Source organism: Limanda limanda, chromosome 1 (genome assembly GCF_963576545.1).
Source record: "Limanda limanda chromosome 1, fLimLim1.1, whole genome shotgun sequence".
Lineage (NCBI taxonomy): Eukaryota > Metazoa > Chordata > Actinopteri > Pleuronectiformes > Pleuronectidae > Limanda > Limanda limanda.
Window position 1 is genome coordinate 30,021,483 of NC_083636.1, and position 18,853 is coordinate 30,040,335.

Here is an 18,853-nt window from a genome sequence, read left to right on the forward strand (position 1 = left end):
AATTTCAGACTGAACAAGGAAATAAATAATTGAAGACCAATGTTTTTTTGAATGCTAAATTACATCTACAAAATACATCCAATTGAATATCTTAAGGTGCAAATTTGGTTACAGTATTTTGGTGACTTTATTTTGAAGTTTATAAATTATCAGTGTCTTGCTTGACAAACTTCAACACTAACCTTTTGTGTCTATTAGCTGTATTTTGTAACTGCCTGGAAGTTTACCTGCCTGTATACCTGCCCGCCAGCTTGTACACACATCTACATGTAAGCCTGTTTATTTATCATTAGACTATCTTCACTGAATGGGCCTGCGTTTGTGTTTGCAATTGTTTCCAGCAGGGTGACAATACACCTGTAGGGTATCTTGCCTGTAGGGACAGCAAAGTGAAGACACAACCCTGCTTGAAGTTGTACACATTAGCCAGTTTGTACAATACATATATAAAGACTCAACAGCTTCTAAGTTGTGTTGAGTCAGCACAAAGGGCGACTAAGGATTGGAATTGGCAATATATAGATATAAAATATCTTTGCAAAAATTATATTGGCATTATAGTGAGTGGAAAACTGGGCCTGATTACCCAGGGTTCCATTTGGCAAGGTCTATTGAAAAACCTGAATTGTGTGCGTGAATATGCAGTCGTCCACGACACAGTGTTTGTTTTTGGTTGTGTTGGCTGAAAGTTGTTTTTGAGTTTGTTTATATAATTGGTTGTGTTGTTTGTTTTTCCATCTTGACTTGTTTTAAATCTGTTTGTTTTGTTTACGTGGACGTGTAAGACTAAATAGACACGGCCAACCAATGATAGTCTATTTGCCAACAGTTTTTGTTTAAACCAACTACTTCCAATATTTTCTTCAAGACAAGTTAACCACTTTCTGCTTCGAGTTATGTATTTATTTGCAGATGTTGACACAAAACAGGAAAGGGAAAACAAATGTGAATCCAAAAAGGAATACCTTCAAAAAATCATGTAAAGTCACCTAATTAAAGCCCTCAAAACGCCAATTCATTTGCCTGAATAATAATCCTTACAATTTCAATAGGGCCTCACGTCTGTCAGTGCCTGTCAGTGCTCAGGCCCTAATAATAAAGACTGCAGGAGCGAGAGAGCGAGAGAGAGGTTCGCCATGCGTAAAGGTGCACGTTCCGCCAACCTTCGCTGCTCAAGTAACATGCCAGTTTTGAGAATGTAAGAAGTATAAAGTACAGATATTTGTGCTCAAATGTAGCGAGTAAAAGTAAAAAGTAAATTACAGATATGTGAAAAATCTACTTTAGTACAGTAACAAAGTATTTCTACTTCGTTACTTCCTACCACTGGCGAAAACCTTGTTCACCATCCATCATTGCAGATTTTTTATTTTGTTTTGTGATGTTTTCTTTATTATGGTTGATCTGAAGATTGATATTTTTATTAACAGTCACATTATTTTCACTTGGTAAATACCACATCCATAAATGAAAAATTGGTAATAAACAATCTTCATGAGATTTGAAATGTATTGACTAAAAACCTTTTTTGATGTTTTTAAATGTGTACTAGAGAAAGATTGAGACAAATAGCTTAAAACTGGCAAACTTCCCTTGTACGAATTTATCTACTGGGCTCCATGTGTTCACCGCTATTTTGCTTTGATTCTACTAAATGTAGGTCTGAAAAGGCCCATGAGTGCAATTTCATATGTTGTCTAAACTTTTCATTTAATTCCCCGTGTCCTTGTAATGCTCATCCTTGATAGGATTTTAATTTTATTACTTGCTGCCACTCCTGTTGGATCTGCCTCAGCTATTTGGACCTGGCTCTGGTTTGCAGACAAACACAGAAGATGCTGGAAGTATGCAGTTCCAAGATTCAAAACTTGATGGCAGTATAATTATGAGACATACTTGTTCTACTACCACTACCGCTAGTTGTAGTCTTCAACTACATATTATTCCCATTTGGTAAAAATCTAATAATCAGTTTTTATGTAAAAATTATACATATATGGTACCATATATTATACCAGTACTAAACAGTTTGTTTTATCTGGCTGGTTTCCAACATAAATAAACCCAAATGTGACCAAAGTTTACTTAAAATAAATATTTTTAGCTATGAGATAACTATTGCTTCAGTTTTATATGTGTTTGGGAGACTCTCTCTTCTGTTGCCATTAGTATTTGGTGTCCGGCCAAATCAAACACTGACATCTTGAGAAGGTGCAGATGAATGGAAAGTGAAACAAAAAATAACCCACTTTGTGTCTATGGTTTTTATTTCCGGTAATGTACATATTGCATAAAAAAAAAGCCACTTTCAAATAAACTTACAGACGGTACAAATGTATGTGAATGGACAGTGTGAACACATAGTGATGATAGTATTTCAGCTTTCAGACACTAACCATCTAACACAAATCAAATGCCTATGTGTGTCTGTGTCCCTTGTGTTTCTCCAGTGTTGATCAAACAAGCATTACTGTAAGTTCTCCACGCAAAGCATCTCCAAAGCTTGTTTGTGTTTTAGCAGCAGCCTCTTCTATCTTTATGTTTGCTCTACGTCTGGTGTCTGTCATAGTTCATCAGATACTTTACTGTCACTTTTCTCCTCTGTCGGAACTCTAAATGCCACATAAGGACACGTCCTGGTATTCAGGCAGACCAGCTTCTTTAGCGTGGCAGAGTTCACTATGTCAAAGCCCACGCTGCCTCCGAAGGTGCTGGGCTTCCAGTAATTTGGGGAACATAAGGGGTTTCCCAGAAGCCCCTTGAGGGAGAAGGGGGCACCCATCTCCACCATGCTCTCTCCAAATATGCTGTTCTGTCGTGTTCTCTCCAACATCAAGCCGGGATAAAATTCGAGAGCATCGATGTCCCCGTAGTATTCTTCAAGCAGACTGGCTATCTCTTCATTATCTGCAAAGGTAATCACAAGTAGAGAACAGTTAATGCTAGCATATACATAAGTGAAGGTATTTATTCATAGATTTTTTTGTCTGACTAGTATGGCCTAGCATTGATCCGCCAGGTTGACCTTTTTTATTTTTTTCTGAAGAACTTGAACAACTATCGGACAGATAAAATGGTCTTTGGTGCATGAGGACCAGTTGATCATTAGTGGCACCATGAGGTGTCACTTAATTATTTTAACAAGTGAATTGGAATCACGAAACACACATTGATGTCCCCACCTCTGGATTAATCACAGCAATCTGATGGAAATTCATCTTGAGATTTGAAATAATGAAATTCTCAGACTGTGCTTTTGAGTCTTTATAATAATAAGCTCTGCAGAGTTCACACAACAAGCACGGGTGCTCAAAATGGAATAACTGGCCGCAAGTTCAAAAAAGCCAGGACTTATATAAAGGGGCGTTTCACAAGACAATATGAAAAAAAAGACAAGCCAGAAATAATACAAAAAAGGTGCTTCATAAAACGTAATATGAAAAAAGACATGAAATCCGCCTCTGTGTCAATCTGCTGTGTCTGTCTGCTGTAGCGAACTCCCTGTTTGCCAAGGTCACAGCAGTGAGACACCTAGTCAGGGGTTTTCCACAACCTTAGACACTGGTCAGTGGCATTTTCCTCCGCAGCAACTTCCATGATGCCTCAATTTTCCTTGTTTATGTACCATAGAAACTCCCATCAGCCAGAGCTGAACTTTTTGTTCAGTGCAAATTAGCCAATGTAGCATGTTAAAGTCGATATTGTGAACGTGGTAAACATACGATTGCTAGAGATCATGACAGCATTGTCAATGAGGACCACAGACTATATATAAAGATGGACGACCTGTCTCCACTGCTTTGCATTGTAGAAAAATGAAGCCAAAATATCATGAATAGGCTGCCACCATCTTGCACTTTTGACGTCAAGATAGTGCCGGAGACTGCGAAGAAGTAATTGTGGTGTCAGCACAAAACCAAACACCAGTGGGATTAGAACTTTCAAAAATGACAGAAATCGTCATTAATGAGAAGTGATTTCATATGTTGGATATTCTGACTTTTTAATTTGGTCCATGTCTAATCTGCAAACAGGGACCTGATTAAAGCCAAAATACAACATGAAATACAGCGAATTATCCACGTGCATACCGTGCAGTGTATGTGAAGCAATGCAGAATACATCAACAACCGAGAACCAGGTTAAAAATGTCTTCCGTGGTTTCCCCTCACAAAGAAGTGGTTGTAAGAAAACATACAATTACAATAAGTAATATTCTTAAGAACATAACAAGTACTTGAGTGGATGCCATTTATTTCAAGAAAGTACTTGTTTAACTGTTCTCATGGACTCTTTCAAGTCGTAAATCTCAGGCTCTTGGCTCTGTGTGGTTTGGACACGGAACAGTTTTTTCTCACCATTGAATTGTCTGAAGGACGTGTACGGTTTCAGGTTGAAACGCTTCCTGTACTCGTTGAAGGACTGAATGCGGAGTTGGCGGGACTCCTTTATGGCTCCCACTGCCACTCTGGTCACCACAGCATTGATGTTATGGCCGCCGCCGATCTGTAGGATAAAAGGACATCATACAAAATACAATATGAATGGAGGTTTCAAAATCTGGCAGACGAAGATAAAAGAAACATTAAATACTCACCAATCACATCCTTAAACATACTTTTTTCTGGATTTTTTTACATGTTTTCCACTGAAAGACGTTTGTACAGAATCTTCATGTACAAACTAACGCTTTTCCTTCACACACACAAACTGAACCGTCATGATGTTTTTTAATTAAAAAATGTTTAATCCAAATGATGGTTAGCACAATTAATTAATTCTAAAGATATTCACTGTTTTTTACTTCCATGCAGCTTGTGTTGATGTGTATTGATCTGTCTGGAGATCGAGTTAAAAAACTGTATGAGCTCCTGTAGGCTTGCAAATGTATTAATCTACGTGAGGACTATAATTATTAAATATAAATTATTTACACCTTATATATAAATTTCAGTATACGGCACAAAGAAAAGAAAAATAAATCATTATATTCTGTTTCTCTGAGTTCAGTCCAACATCAGCATGATTACAGTGTGACAATTTCCACCAACCTCACTTAAAAACACAAACATAGTAATTTGCAATCATGCCAAGTACTTATGTGAACCAAATCCAAATAGTAAACAGGACGAGTAATCATTAGTGTCAAAAAAACGTGTGATGCAATACTGCATATTCCATGAGTTATAGCACTTAGTTATAGCATTATACAGTATTTCTCTTTGTATATTAGTTTAAATGGTTGTGGTTTGTTACCTGTCCGGCAACCTGCCGAGAGAAAGAATCCACCAGCTTCTCGACGCCGTAGTGTGTGAGGACAGACGTGTTGAAGAGGAACTGTGGATACAACAGCTCGTCTCCATTAATGAAGAAGCTGTCGGGCATCAAGGGGTGCCAGTGGTAGAGCTGGCTGAACTCCAGAGCAATGCGGTTGCTGTACTGAAACTGGGAGCTAAACAGCATGGTGGGATCGAACTTCAGCTTCAGCAGGTATCCACTGAGGTGCTGCACGTACTCCTCTATCACGATTTTGATGGTCTCACCTGAGGATGACAAGTGGGAGGGGGCAAAGGGATGAGGAAAACCCACCAACCTGATACTGAGTCACAACTGGACTGGTTCAAACTGCAACAAAGTTTGGGTTTGGGATCATCCTTGAATGGGCTAATGTTGGGATGTGCTAACATACACTGCTATTGAAGAAATCAAGTGAACACGCACAAAGAAAACAAGATAAAAACTTAAAAACTTCAACAATACGTTGTTAGAATAGCTTGACATTTTGGGGAATAAACATTTTGCTAGCCGAGCTTCAGATGAAATAAAAAAAATGTCTGTCAGTTATTTTTTCATAAAGACTGAAAAAGGGGAAATAGGTTCCATCATCTGGCTCTGGCACCTCAAAGGCTCATGCATGAACACGTTACATTACACAGTACAGAGCCGACAATAAGTGGGTTTTATGAGGTGTTATCTCTTGGCTGAGTGCAGAGACTTCATGGAGTCTTGGCATCACTATGAGCAACCAACCATAGTCTGGGAAATGACTGCGCCTGTGCCTTTACCAAATATAAAAACTATTATTAGTATTATAATACTGTTATATACTGTTTGTATATTATATGCTGAAATGTGTGCCATTTGGTCACAAATAAAGTATGTTCTCAGTGACATTTTAGTCTTAACATGTATTATGAAATATCGACTAGCTGGAGCATACACTACTTTTTTCATACAACAGAACAGATCAACATAACCCCCCTATAACCACATCAACAATTAATCAGATATAACTTGTTAATAAGTGAGCTATAGAGGTGGCAGCCTATATTATCATTGGGCAGCTAAGCTAAACTAATCAGCTGCTTGTGGTAGCGTTAAATTTAGCCTGCAGATGTGAGGGTGGTATCACTGAGCTTATGTATCTCAGCAAGAAAACAAATCAACACACAGTTTTACCCGAAATGTCAAACTATTCCTTTAAGATTCTGCCCGGCTCACCGATGATGATGAGACGTGAGGTCTGGAACAGCTGCTCGTCATCCCAGGTGGGATGTTCCGCCTTCAGGATTTCACAGACTCGGTTATGTTCTCTCAGCCACAGTGTGGCGAACATTCCCAAACCAGGGAGGAGTCCATACACTTCCTGACCAATTGCTATCTGATGCTCAGGGGGGACCCCGGGGGGGTAGTTCATCCTCACTGGTGCATCAGCTACAGTAGGAGGGTATAGCTCGCCGTCAATTAACTAATGGGGGAAAATAGAAATGTTAATGAGTTATAAAAAAAAACAACTCACTGCAAAATATTCTTTCCCCTTCATCTGAGATTATATTCCTAGAACATGACATTTAAAAAGTCAACACATTTACATTAATCATATTTGGCAGGTGCTGCACAGGGCATTCATTTGTGTATATTGTGTGAACAGGTTGTTTGTTATTAACGAAACTTAAACCAAGCATAATACATTTTCAACTGAAGAGCGAATTTTATGCTCAACGTATTTAAATAAGTCTGTGAATATGTTTTCTCCTTCACCTGATACTTGAGCTTTCCATCTTTATGAAGCCTGAGCTTCAGCTGACGATCCAGATTGTCTCCGTAAATGTGCCCTGCATCCACCTGTACCACATGAAAAAAAAAAAAAAAAATCAAATTAAAAACTACAATTTATTTCATAAAAAATTTACATTAAATGCATAAATACACTACAAAGACAAACATAGGTGTAAAATTATGTGAGGCTTTTTCCACTTTCGCTCAAACTGTTAAAACTATAAAACATAATAAATATGAATCTAACACCAGCAGCCGGTAATGTTGCTTTGCACAAACTCGACAACTGAAAACAGAGGAGCTATTCTGTCACAACATCTTCCTACCAGCACCTATAAAGTTAATAAATTATCATGTAACAGCTTGTTTGTTAAATCAGATAAAAAAAAAACAGAATAACTGGTTCTTACTATAACACATTTGATATCAAGTGTTAATTTATGGACTTTAGAGGATCCCAGAGGTGGTTTTTTGATGTTTGGATTGAGCCAGACATCTGTTTCCAGTTGTAAGACACACACATTTAACTTTAAACTAGAGAGCAAATGACTTGTACTTCCTTCAGATTGCTTCAAAGCTTTCACATTTGTATCTCTCAAGAAGAGCCTCCTCTCGTTGTGTTAGCAGATTTGTGTTCCGTTGTGGTCAGTCCAATTGTGGTGAGCTCCAAGAATCAATTCTCAGCCCACTGATGTTTACAACTTACATGCTTCCCCTCAGTCCGAAGATAAAAAAAAAACTTTGTTATTTTATGTTTTTATCTAATCATAACAGTATCATGTCCCTTTTGTTTTATTATTTAATTTCTTTTGACTACCTTCTCCCCATTAAGATGAGTGCTAATCAAGTAAATTTAATTATTATTTAGTAGGATAAAAGCTGTAAGTGGACTAACCCCATGCGCGAGAGCCTTAGTGAAGCCCAGGCCCATGCGGTTGTAGGTCTTAAAGAACTGGTGGGTGAAGTGCTGTGCGAAGAAAGCGAACATGAGGTTGGAGCCCTGGGGGTCGGGTCTGAACGTCCTTCTCTTCAGCAGCTTCTCCACAAGCAGCTCAGGGTCAGGCAGCAAAGCCTTGCCTGAGGAGAGACAGCACAACGTCACACACAGCACACAGACATCACACCTCTAGTCATAACACTGAGACAGTCTGTTTGTGTAAACAGTGCTGACAAAGTGAACACATCCCACTGCACTTCTGAACCATTCAAGGTCAATAATCTGCATGCACCGTAATCATGACGTTTCACCTTGTTTTTATATCATATCAACACATGAAAATAAAACTTATCATGAAAAATGAACACTTGAAGAAACGTCAGTGCAATAAAACCTACCTAAAATGGCAGATACGTTGAGAAAATAATATTCAAATTGAGTTGAGTTCATGTCCCATTGACTAACATGGAGCAGGCAGCCACCAAATAGTGATCTAGACGCTTTGGGTTAAATTTTAAGGAGCAGTCACTTCATCCATCTTTAAATACACTTAATACAGTCTTTGGTCATGATATAAGCATATTTGTAAGTGGCGTTGCATAAATGCTCGTACGTTCATAATACATTTTAATTCAATTGAGTGGCTAACCTTTGACCCCCATAGGTGTAGGACAATCCTCTGGTACAGGGGGCAGCAGCCGAGTGTAGTAGCTCACGTTATAGTAGGATTCCCAGTTGAGGTAGCCGTACTTTGAGTTGTAGGTTGGAGGGCTGGGTATTAAGTTGGCCCTGACTGTTCATACAAAAAAATAAATGAGCTCATCGGATGAATTTGAATTTGTGAGAATGACTTTCTTTTAGTGAATCCCAACCTGTGAGGACCAGCCGCATAAGGACCTCCCGCAGGAAGGTGTTATTGATGATGTCCCAGAGCCAATGGAAATGGGTGAGAATATAATGCATCACATCTGGGCTGGGCTTGATGAACAGACGCACTCTGGTCCAAAACTCGGCTGCAGGGAAAAGACACGGGAAAAAACAGTCTTTGTAATATAAGAAATCGCTGAGCATCTGTGAATTTATACTGGACATTGACAAAGTCAGGCCATTTTGACATGTTATAGTAGGTTAACACCATGCATAATCCCATTCATTAAGGTTCTGCCCTATTTAGATAGAGCCTTAGTGAAAAAAATGTCTGCTGTGAAAAGGGTCTATTAAGGGACCAGGCATCAGGCATGTTTAGGGGACTGATATTTATGACTGTGAGGAATTTGGTGCAGATCCAAATATATAAAAAATCTAGTGAATTTAATTAAGAGTCTGGTTGGGTCTTGGCGGAGGTATGCACTCTACTGGGTATATAATAATATAATAATTATTTGCTGACTCATTTCGCTTTCGAAGCAACAAATATCTCAATTTGACCACAAGAAAGTAAACAACATAAGACTATCACTAGAAGAGATTAAATATCAATCCATCACCATCCACTTATACTCCATTCCCATTTCCCTTATCCTGTTTGACGTTGCTTCTCTCTCCCTCTATCTTGCACAATCAACGAAATGGTTTATTATCCTTATGCCCAGTGAATGTGACGCAACTGCATAACTTTCACATGTGATTAATGTCTCCTGTGTGTGAGCGCTCCTTGTTGAGGAGCAGTGGAGCGGCAGGATTAGCACCAGCAGCTCTCCTCCAGCTGCTCTCTTTCTGGCTGTGGCTCCTGTTTTTTCTCCAATTTTCCTCCAAATATTTGGGTCTAGACAAGGAGCCCCGACTCTGGGGAGCCGGGCACTGTTGCACTATTTCCTGTTTTAACAACAACAAAAATGAAAGCCCTTTCATTGGCCGACCACACCGACCCCGACCCCTTCCAGCTCGCACACAAAGGAATGAGAGGATATTTCAAATTCCCCCAAAAGCTGCTCTCACTCACGGACGGTGCAGTTTTCTCCTTGGAAGCCGGTGCGGGTGCAGTCACACTCGTACTTGTCCTCAGCATACCTGACACACACACCCCAGTTCTGGCAAGGGAAATAGCAGCACGGGTTCACTGCGGAAAACAAGAAAGGGAAGACACCGTGAGAGAAAGTGGAAAAGAGACATAAAATATAACTGTGGCTTGGACAGTAGTTTATCCGCCCACCTTAACATCTGTCTGGGATTAGATCACCACTTCTTCTCGGATAAAGCCTTGAGGACTTTCTTTTAACAACATCTGCCCGTGAGGTTATTCCATTTGTATTCCCCACGTGCACTTCTTCCTCTCAGTTTTTCAGGAATTTTGTGGGAAATACTGTCAGAACTTATTAAAAAAATACTAATAAAAAAAGGATTTTAAAATATCATGGTACATGAAAGGAGTTTTGTGGGATGTTGAGTTGAGTTTATTGCCACATATTCTCAAACGATTTCTCTAAATGGTCCTCGAGAGAGTTACGACTGTTTGTATCAGACATTCCTCGATCCTTAGATTAACAGCTCAGGGAGAAGTTCACTGATAACTGCTTGTAGAAAAAATGAGCAATGAGAAGCTTTGCAGCAGTGAATTTATAAACACTCTAGATGGTAAAACAAAACACGAAACATGTCTGTACACAGCCCCCAGGCCTTTCTGTCTATACCAGCAGCACACTCGAGAACCCCACACTGATACTATCTGATTTCAACGGGTCAGTTGAAGGTACTGGAGTTATTGTTTCAGATTCAGATGGATTAGTCACCGTCTGTGAGTCGACAGTTGACGAGAAAAGTTTGTCTCAAAAGCCTGGAACGTAAATCCTCCGGTGATGGGCCTTTACTGGAAAAATGACTCAATATCACCGTGAGAAACCAGAGGACCTGGAGCTCGTAAAAGCAGAAATCAGATGCAAAATGTAAAAAAATAAGAAGAAATGACTAGGTTATTTTTCACGAGTGTGTGCGATGTCTATGGCCTGAGGGCAGAAGAGTATGTAGCTAGGAGGTGTGACACGGGCAGGGGGTGGGGGGGTGTGACTGCACAGGTCAGGCTGGATGTCTCCACAGGTCGGGCCGGAAAAGTCGGTTCAGGGTCTCCATTACAAGAAACACATGTGCACTCAAGGAGAAAGCTGGTGTGGGATATTGAAATCTTGTCTTTCAATGCAGGGACGAGATCAATTTCTGTCGTGCCTCCTCAAGAGACAATAAGGACTGAGACAAGCTAATATGCATTAACAAATACAAAATTAGGCCCTAAAATTATATTTTTTCAGTTTTATGATCTGTTTTAGAAGATAAAAAGGATGTTAAACATGATTTCATATACATTATCTTTTCTGCAGTGCCTCATCAAGATGCAAGAAGACGTGAACCAAGCCAATATGCACTGAAAACTACAAAATGAGGCTCTGCGGTGATGTTTCTCCTCATCATGATCAGTTAAATAGTGTGTTAAATATGACTTCATATACATAATCGTTTCAGTAGTATCTCCCCCTTGCCGATGAAGTCATGTCATTGTTTCCAGGCCTGTCAGGACCTGTCTGTGATTACAGGAATGTCTAATAGCTTGGTGGGCAGCTTAAATCCAGTGTCCTCAGAGGAAGACCTGAGTAAACCTCATGAAAACCTGGGCGTGCACGCACACTGATTCCTGCACATGTTTCCCTTCCCTAAGACCTCTGGCAGCTGTAAGAGCCACTTAATGACCAGACTACAGCATTCGTGATGTTATCACAACGCAGGTACAACAGTGGGGGGTCCGGCCTGCTGGCCTCTCACCTACCTGTGCTGGAGGTAACCTCATCTCCCAGGCATGCAGGCTCCCTCAGCAGCAGGAGCAGGGCACAAACTGATCCTAGGACAGACGCTTCAGAGGGGAAAGTTTGGAGTCAGTTCAAGTGTTTCAGGGGAGCAGAGAGGTACACACACACACACACACACACACTCACATATATATGTATAGAGTAAAGGAGCAGCAGCCAGGCTTTTACTCACATCTCATTACAGAAGCCGCAGTTTAGGAGAATATCATTCCCAACTCCTTAAAAACTGGAGATAAAGTGGGATAATCCGGAGGAGAGAGATGCAGACAGGTCCACAGCTGTAGAGGAGGAGATCCAGATGTTGTTAGAGGGTCAGTGTGAGAGAAACAGACCCAACAGGGGAAAAGTCTGCTGCCTCTGGGTGCTGCAGCTCCGTCGCACTGCGCCTTCACCTGCCCTCACATACAGACACAAACACATCCACACACCCTCAGTGGAGAGAAAGTGGGACGGTGACTTCACCCAAATCCCCGCCTCTGTTTCGCCCCCTATCGGTGTAAAGTCATTACTGAAGTCTGTGCACTGCTGATTTTCTTGCCTTTATAGTTGGATGTTCTAATGTTTTAGTCTATCTATCTATCTATCTATCTATCTATCTATCTATCTATCTATCTATCTATCTATCTATCTATCTATCTATCTATCTATCTATCTATCTATCTATCTATCTATCTATCTATCTATCTATCTATCTATCTATCTATCTATCTATCTATCTATCTATCTATCTGTCTGTCTGTCTGTCTGTCTGTCTGTCTGTCTGTCTGTCTGTCTGTCTGTCTGTCTGTCTGTCTGTCTGTCTGTCTATCTATCTATCTATCTATCTATCTATCTATCTATCTATCTATCTATCTATCTATCTATCTATCTATCTATCTATCTATCTATCTATCTATCTATCTATCTATCTATCTATCTATCTATCTATCTGTCTATCTATCTGTCTGTCTCTCTGTCTCTCCTAGGGCTGTGTGGATGTAACAGATATCAACAGAAATATCAACTCCAACGCTGGACTTTAGTCTAAGAGACATTACACTGTGTAAACTTTAATAATGTAAAAGTTGTATACTTTTGATCAAATATTGCAAATATCCTTTGACATTTGCACACAGGAAGCTGTGTACATTTGCAATATCTTCAAAGTTGAAAATCTGTATTTTTGTGCATGTTCGATTTGTAAAACTGTTTTACATGTGCACAAATTGCTTGGTATTTGAATATGGATTTCAACATGCATTTGTGAGTACCCAAAGTTTCACACAAATTATTGTTGACAAGTGTAACTCTTATTTGTCACTTGTAAATCATGTAAAACACATCTGTGCCCATTTTGTATATATTTTCTCTTTATACATTATAAGTTTTGCTTAAGAAATCACAATTTTCTTGCCAATATTTGTACATTTGTATCACTATAACAAGATTCTCCCACATTTATTTAGTTATGGTCACACCAGGAAACAAGGTCAAAGATATCTGATTCCTTTTTCATAATTTTCCCTTTAAAATTAAGCCTCAATATCCACAATGTAAAATCCAAAAATGAGTTACTCCATGTGCAGGTGTGCACTAAACTGGAATCAAAACTATATATCCTAAAAAGCCAAATCCAGTCCTCACTTTTTTTCTTTTTTGTAATATTTCTATTTAAGCACTGTCCATGGCAACCTCACCAACACTGTAGAAAATAAACAGATAAGCTGTATTAGAGCTGGAACATCGTAAAGCTACAGAATCATATCCACAGAGTATTTTGGCAGCGTAGGGGGAGAAACCCTGCAGCACAACCAAGAGGAATGTTTTCTGTGACTGGAACCGCGCTCCTCCACCGAAGTGTGAAGGTGCAAATCATGCCTGACTCAAACAGATCTTCCAACAGATGAGTTTCACTGGAAGACACCAAGGAATACATGACATGAGAAAACTTCCTGGAAAACATGTTGAATTCCGAAAAACCAGGATTTAATAACTTAGCCGGAAATCGGTAATTCGATATATAACTCCAACTCCCAAACTTTTCCACCGCCATTTCTCTGCTGCTTTTCTTCACTGTGGCCGACTCCTCTGACATGTTCCAGCTGCAAGCTTAACCTTTTAAAGTTTGAGTCATTTGTAAACAGACTTCCCTCCACTCATCATCTAAGAAAGCTCCGCATTGTTTGGCCCCTGATAAATATTTAGACTTGTTTTGTTGTTGAGGATGTTTGGAAGCTGCACGCTGCCATTAAAGCTAGATTCAATTTATACCAGCTGCACTTTTACTAAGTGAGATAGAACACAGCCCTGTAAGAGTATCTGCATTTCATGTTACAAGTTGGGGCAAATGAATCCAACTAAAATCCAGTGAATACACGCGACAGTGTCGTGGATGCACGTGCCTCAAAGAGTTGTTAAAACTATCTCCAGACTGTGAAAGAGATAAGTTGCGGTTTGATGCAAAATCTGTGTTCGGAACTCCACAATAATTTGGATTTTAAAGATGTTATATTACAAATATTTCTCCACTAACATTGGAGGTAAAAAAAAGTAAGTCATTGCTTAATATGCACAACAAAAGATAAGATAAAGTCAATTACCTTTGGTCATTTAGTGCACCTACATTTATGGTTGTGTGAAATGCATTGTGTGGCATGTGATCAGGCCTCATTACGGCATGACATTGTCTAAACGCCTTTCTTAAGCAATACAAATTATGAATATTCAAAATGTGTTTAAAGAGGGTTCACTAAGGATATTTTTTTAGATTTGTTTTTGATGAGGTTTTTAAAATAAATTTTAAACTAATAGAAGTTGATTCATAACTGATCCATTAAAAGGTTTTTTTTCACAAAACTACTAAAAAAGCTTGGCGTTTGCTTTCAGTAAGCAAAACATTTGATTTGTTAAATACGTAGGAAAAATGTGAACTCAAACATGTCCAGTATTAATACAAAAAGGCCCATGTTTCTGTAAACACTTTATTTCAGTCTTTTGTGTTTTACTTACACCGAAACCTTTACATTTTGGAGATTTGCACAAATTAACAAAGTGAGAGTTGCATCTCAACCATGTATATATTTAATTGACACTAAACATGGCCTCTGTCTTTGGCCTTTATCACTGGATAAGACAGTGAGGGTGAAAGATCATGAGACAAGAACAAAACTCTTGTTGTACATCACATTTATTTAACCAAAAATGTGTCTTTTAGGATGAGCTGGAGGCGGCCACTGCAGCACGTCTGGGTTTGGGGACGGTGCCTTCCCGGAAACCATTCCTGGAAAATAAGGAATGAGATAAATTTAAAAGAATGAATAATAATACACGGTTGATGTAGATACATAATGAGTAGTCTGACTCTGGTGAAAGGTCCAAAGTCACAGTATTTGTTATTTCACAAAAATGCTTGATAAGTTACTCAGGTTTAAGTCACATTTATAAACAAATTAACTTGATGATTCCAGTCTCCTGTTTACAGACTGGTTTACCATCTAAACGGGTAAATAACTCGGGTTACCTCACCTGTTGTGATCTGATGATTAATACTGAATATTTATTTCTCCCAGTTTTGTTTGGACAGAATGATAAACATTAAGTTAAGTCTGTGGCATTTTGGCACAAATTAGTGGGTTCTGGTGTTTATTGCGCAAACAGAAGATGGCACTTCAATTGAGATGCTATCTAAACCATGAGTTGACGTTTTGACTTGTCAAAGCAGGATAAGAGGTTCAATGCTTAAATCTTGGAAACTGGCACAAGTAGATGAAACGACAGCATTGAGAGAACATGTCCAAACATTCATCACCTGGCTTCACCTTTGATCCACAGATTTCCAATCCTGATTAAAACCAACTTCGTTCCACAATCGTTGAGTTTGTTTGTCATTATTCACTGAGCTGATGTTAAGTAAGCTCTGAGGGTGAAAACAACAGTACGACTGCCTAAAAGATAATTACGTTAAACGAACTATAATTAAACAGGACGTCTTTCAAAGCCCTACTTCAAATAACTGGAATATGAACAGAGTTTTAACTTAGATATAATAAAGTTAAAAGACATTTGGTCGGGACAGTTTGTCACTTTGTGTCGATCCAAGAGGAACAAACTCTGCCAGTCAAACTTATTTGGATGAAGAGTCGGAGCTCATTTACTGTAATGAAGCCAAACTTTGTTACTGGAAAGGCACCAAAGGAACAAAAGCTTGTCTATATTCTCACAAAAAACAATGTTTCCTGCCAAACAGTTGAAAACTGCACAATAAAGGAACTGCAGTTTCCAGTTCTATGTCACTGATTGAGTCTTGGAATGAAGCTTACCTCAGAGAAAATAATGATATCATTAGATTTCATTTGTTCAGACATTTTTTTCAAACATCATTGGTAAGCGACATTGACAAGACTCCACAGGACTACAGACAAGTTTCCCGTAAGCAGAGTTCTCATAATTTTACCTCAACAAAAGCCACAATGGGGATAATGTGGTTATACAATGTATCATTTCTTTCGTTAAAATGTCTATATGGGAAATAAATAAGTGGTATTAGGTAAAATGCATGGATTTGCTTGTATTTCCATCACGGTATATGTCAATACAAATTAAAAGCAAATCCAGTGTTTGTAAATCAAGATGCCAGTTAAAAATGACTTGCAAAGAAAGTGGTAGACGACTTAATTATAAGTACGAGCATCATGATACATTAAATCATTTGTAACGCGTCACCTTTCAGACATTGAGTTCAATAACAGAGACACGGAGAGCAAACTCGCTTTCATAGCAGTGTTTGCACCCAAGTGGCAGCACATCTAAATCTGCATCTTCAAATGGATCGTACCTGAACCTGCGGTACACAACCTTCATGTGTCTCAGACGGCCGGTACCAGTGGTGTTCCTCCTCTTGGCCTTAGCGCTCCAGTTGTCTACAAAACAAATATTAAAATGCATCAAATCAGACTGGACATTCACACCAATGTAGAGCTGGTTAATGAACTGATATACAGACACTGGACAAAGTCAATTTTCTGTCAACAGTACATGAAGCACTTAAGAGAAAAGACCTCTTCAGAGGATAAAACAGTAGCTACACTAAAGCAATTCTCCTGCATGTTCTTTCAAGTCATTCATTCATAAAGCCACACTTACACTTTCTCTTGCGCTTCTCGGGGTAGCCACACTTGCCGCAGCTGGACTTCTGCAGGTGATAGGCCTTGGATCCGCAGCGACGGCACAAGGTGTGCGTCTTGTTGCGGCGCTTTCCGAATGAAGATGTCCCCTTCGTCTGAATGAGAAAGAGACGCCACAGGTCAAAGGCAACTCAAAAGACTTGAGCAGGAGTTCAGAGCTCCGGCGGTCTTGTCTCAGTTACAACGTATGAATCACAGAAAATCATTTGTTCAGACATTTGTGTTTGAGAACATCACTGACAAGACTCGAGCGATCGATGACAACCACTTGATGCATGTGGTGGATGTAATACTCAACATCACTGCCTCACTGATAGTAAATAAGGTTTAACACAGAAGATCTATTAAATACAGTTCAGTGTTTGGTCGATAATCACTAAAAAAAAACAATACAGCTGCTTCTGTAGATATTTAAATGTATGTGGAATGTTAAATGTACAAAGTAGGGCAGGTACAGCTCTTCACCTGTTACACTGTATAATACACTTAGTTGTTGCTGCTATGGGTTTGTATTTCAATAGTTACTGGTCATTATATTTGAACATTATCAGTTTGTTTAAGTCTGTTTTGCTAAAACAGTCAAATTCTACCAATGAAAGGTGTTGACTGTACAACCACAGTGAGCCACTTTATAAAGTATGAACACTATAAACAAAGGCTTCAAACATTCACAAACTACTTTAAAAGGTCTGTTTACTTTGTGCAGATTCACATAAATGAAGCACATTAAGAAACTAGCTACTTGTGCTAACCGCTATGGAGGAGCTAGCTTAGCTTGTTAGACGTTTCACAGCCTGCTTAAAACTTCACAAGACAAACAATAGGTGTAGTTTTGACTGATTGCAAATACAACCAAAATCATTGAGGGTAATTTTAACGTTAGCCGCTCGTGTCCCGGGTGAATCAAAGTGAATTTGAAACCTGAGCCTCGATGCTAACGAGAGCCTGTGGATGCTAGACGGAAGCGACACGAACAGCGTTATTTTCTTATTAAAATGGAGCTTCGTCTCTAAAATAGATCATCCGAACAGAAACGGTGTTCGTCCTGGACAGTAACATCCTGAGTTGGAGTCATGTTAACGGCCCATTGAGCTGATGTTTGCAGATTTCTGTGTGACAGCGTTGCTTCTCACCATTTTCGTCCGAGGGCTGGGGGAAAAGAGACCGGAAGAGGAGCAGGCGCCGAGTCAAATCAAATCCGTGCTGCTTCCGGTGTAACACACAAATGCGGCCCCATACTGTTTTGCACAGGAAAAAGATTAGTAATATAAGTTCCCCACCCAACGCACCGATTTTAAAAGTTCCCACTCAAAGCATAATATCCATTTATATTTAAATAACGTAAAAAAAATGAATTTAATATATTATATAACACAAGACATTATGTGAAAATATAAAAATGTAATTCTGGTGTGTAATTTTAATGTGAACTGACGGACCGAAGCTTATTTAGAAGGCTTGGTGTGAGATCAAAAATATAGTTGATAATTAACTAGAGACATATCTTTTATTGTAATGGCCCCTGTTTCAACATTTAGAGTTTTGCTGTTGATACTGTGATGTTTTAGGAAAATATGTTTGTGCCTTTTGGGACAAACATAGAGCACAGAGAGGAGGGAGATGATTCATGGTTAATCTATTCAGGGTTAATGTATTCATGGTTGATCCATGGCTGGATTAACCATGATGACAGAAAGTAACACTGCAGATATACAACACAAGGGGGCTTTCTTTGCAGGCCTGGTCTCACCCTTTGAGGATGAAGAGCTCAAATTGCTCCTTTCTGCTGAGAGTAGACAGAGAAGTTTGTTGCAAGCCTTTTTTTGTGTGAATAATCTGTGTACATCCAACTGGGAGGTGCCCCAGGAAAGACCCCGAACATGCTGGCGGAGCTACATGTC

The 18,853-nt window shown here is 39.2% G+C and overlaps 2 protein-coding genes and 2 non-coding genes across 4 annotated transcripts; all 4 read right to left on the reverse strand.

Annotated features, from left to right (window-relative positions):
- Positions 1-2,307: 2,307 nt before the first annotated feature.
- On the reverse strand, positions 2,308-13,864 carry LOC133003791 (prostaglandin G/H synthase 1-like). Its single transcript, XM_061073641.1, has 11 exons — positions 13,801-13,864; positions 11,751-11,834; positions 9,939-10,055; positions 8,869-9,009; positions 8,646-8,789; positions 7,955-8,136; positions 7,042-7,125; positions 6,502-6,748; positions 5,257-5,543; positions 4,359-4,506; positions 2,308-2,907 (listed from the first exon to the last, which is right to left on the reverse strand). Exons 1-11 carry the CDS (start codon positions 13,862-13,864, stop codon positions 2,564-2,566), a joined length of 1,842 nt encoding a protein of 613 aa, XP_060929624.1. The 3' UTR covers positions 2,308-2,563.
- A 1,074-nt stretch (positions 13,865-14,938) lies between these two features.
- On the reverse strand, positions 14,939-18,154 carry rpl37 (ribosomal protein L37). Its single transcript, XM_061068585.1, has 4 exons — positions 18,086-18,154; positions 16,912-17,047; positions 16,604-16,688; positions 14,939-15,049 (listed from the first exon to the last, which is right to left on the reverse strand). Exons 1-4 carry the CDS (start codon positions 18,086-18,088, stop codon positions 14,980-14,982), a joined length of 294 nt encoding a protein of 97 aa, XP_060924568.1. The 5' UTR covers positions 18,089-18,154; the 3' UTR covers positions 14,939-14,979.
- On the reverse strand, positions 16,082-16,158 carry LOC133014912 (small nucleolar RNA SNORD72). The gene has a single exon (XR_009681513.1). It is a non-coding gene; the product is annotated as a small nucleolar RNA SNORD72 (small nucleolar RNA).
- LOC133014919 (small nucleolar RNA SNORD72) lies at positions 17,119-17,198 on the reverse strand. Its single transcript, XR_009681514.1, has one exon. It is a non-coding gene; the product is annotated as a small nucleolar RNA SNORD72 (small nucleolar RNA).
- Positions 18,155-18,853: the final 699 nt, after the last annotated feature.

Bases quoted from the DNA above. Each gene is read 5' to 3' on its own strand.
- LOC133003791 (XM_061073641.1), bottom strand. From the start codon at position 13,864: ATGTCAGAGGAGTCGGCCACAGTGAAGAAAAGCAGCAGAGAAATGGCG. The intron at 6,749-7,041 runs GTGAAGGAGAAA...TTCCCCCATTAG, and splicing joins ATGGAAAGCTCAAGTATCAG to TTAATTGACGGCGAGCTATA. The intron at 4,507-5,256 runs GTAACAAACCAC...TTTATCCTACAG, and splicing joins CTCGGCAGGTTGCCGGACAG to ATCGGCGGCGGCCATAACAT.
- rpl37 (XM_061068585.1), bottom strand. The intron at 16,689-16,911 runs GTAAGTGTGGCT...TTTGTTTTGTAG, and splicing joins CGAGAAGCGCAAGAGAAAGT to ACAACTGGAGCGCTAAGGCC. The intron at 15,050-16,603 runs GTACGATCCATT...CTTATTTTCCAG, and splicing joins GTTGTGTACCGCAGGTTCAG to GAATGGTTTCCGGGAAGGCA.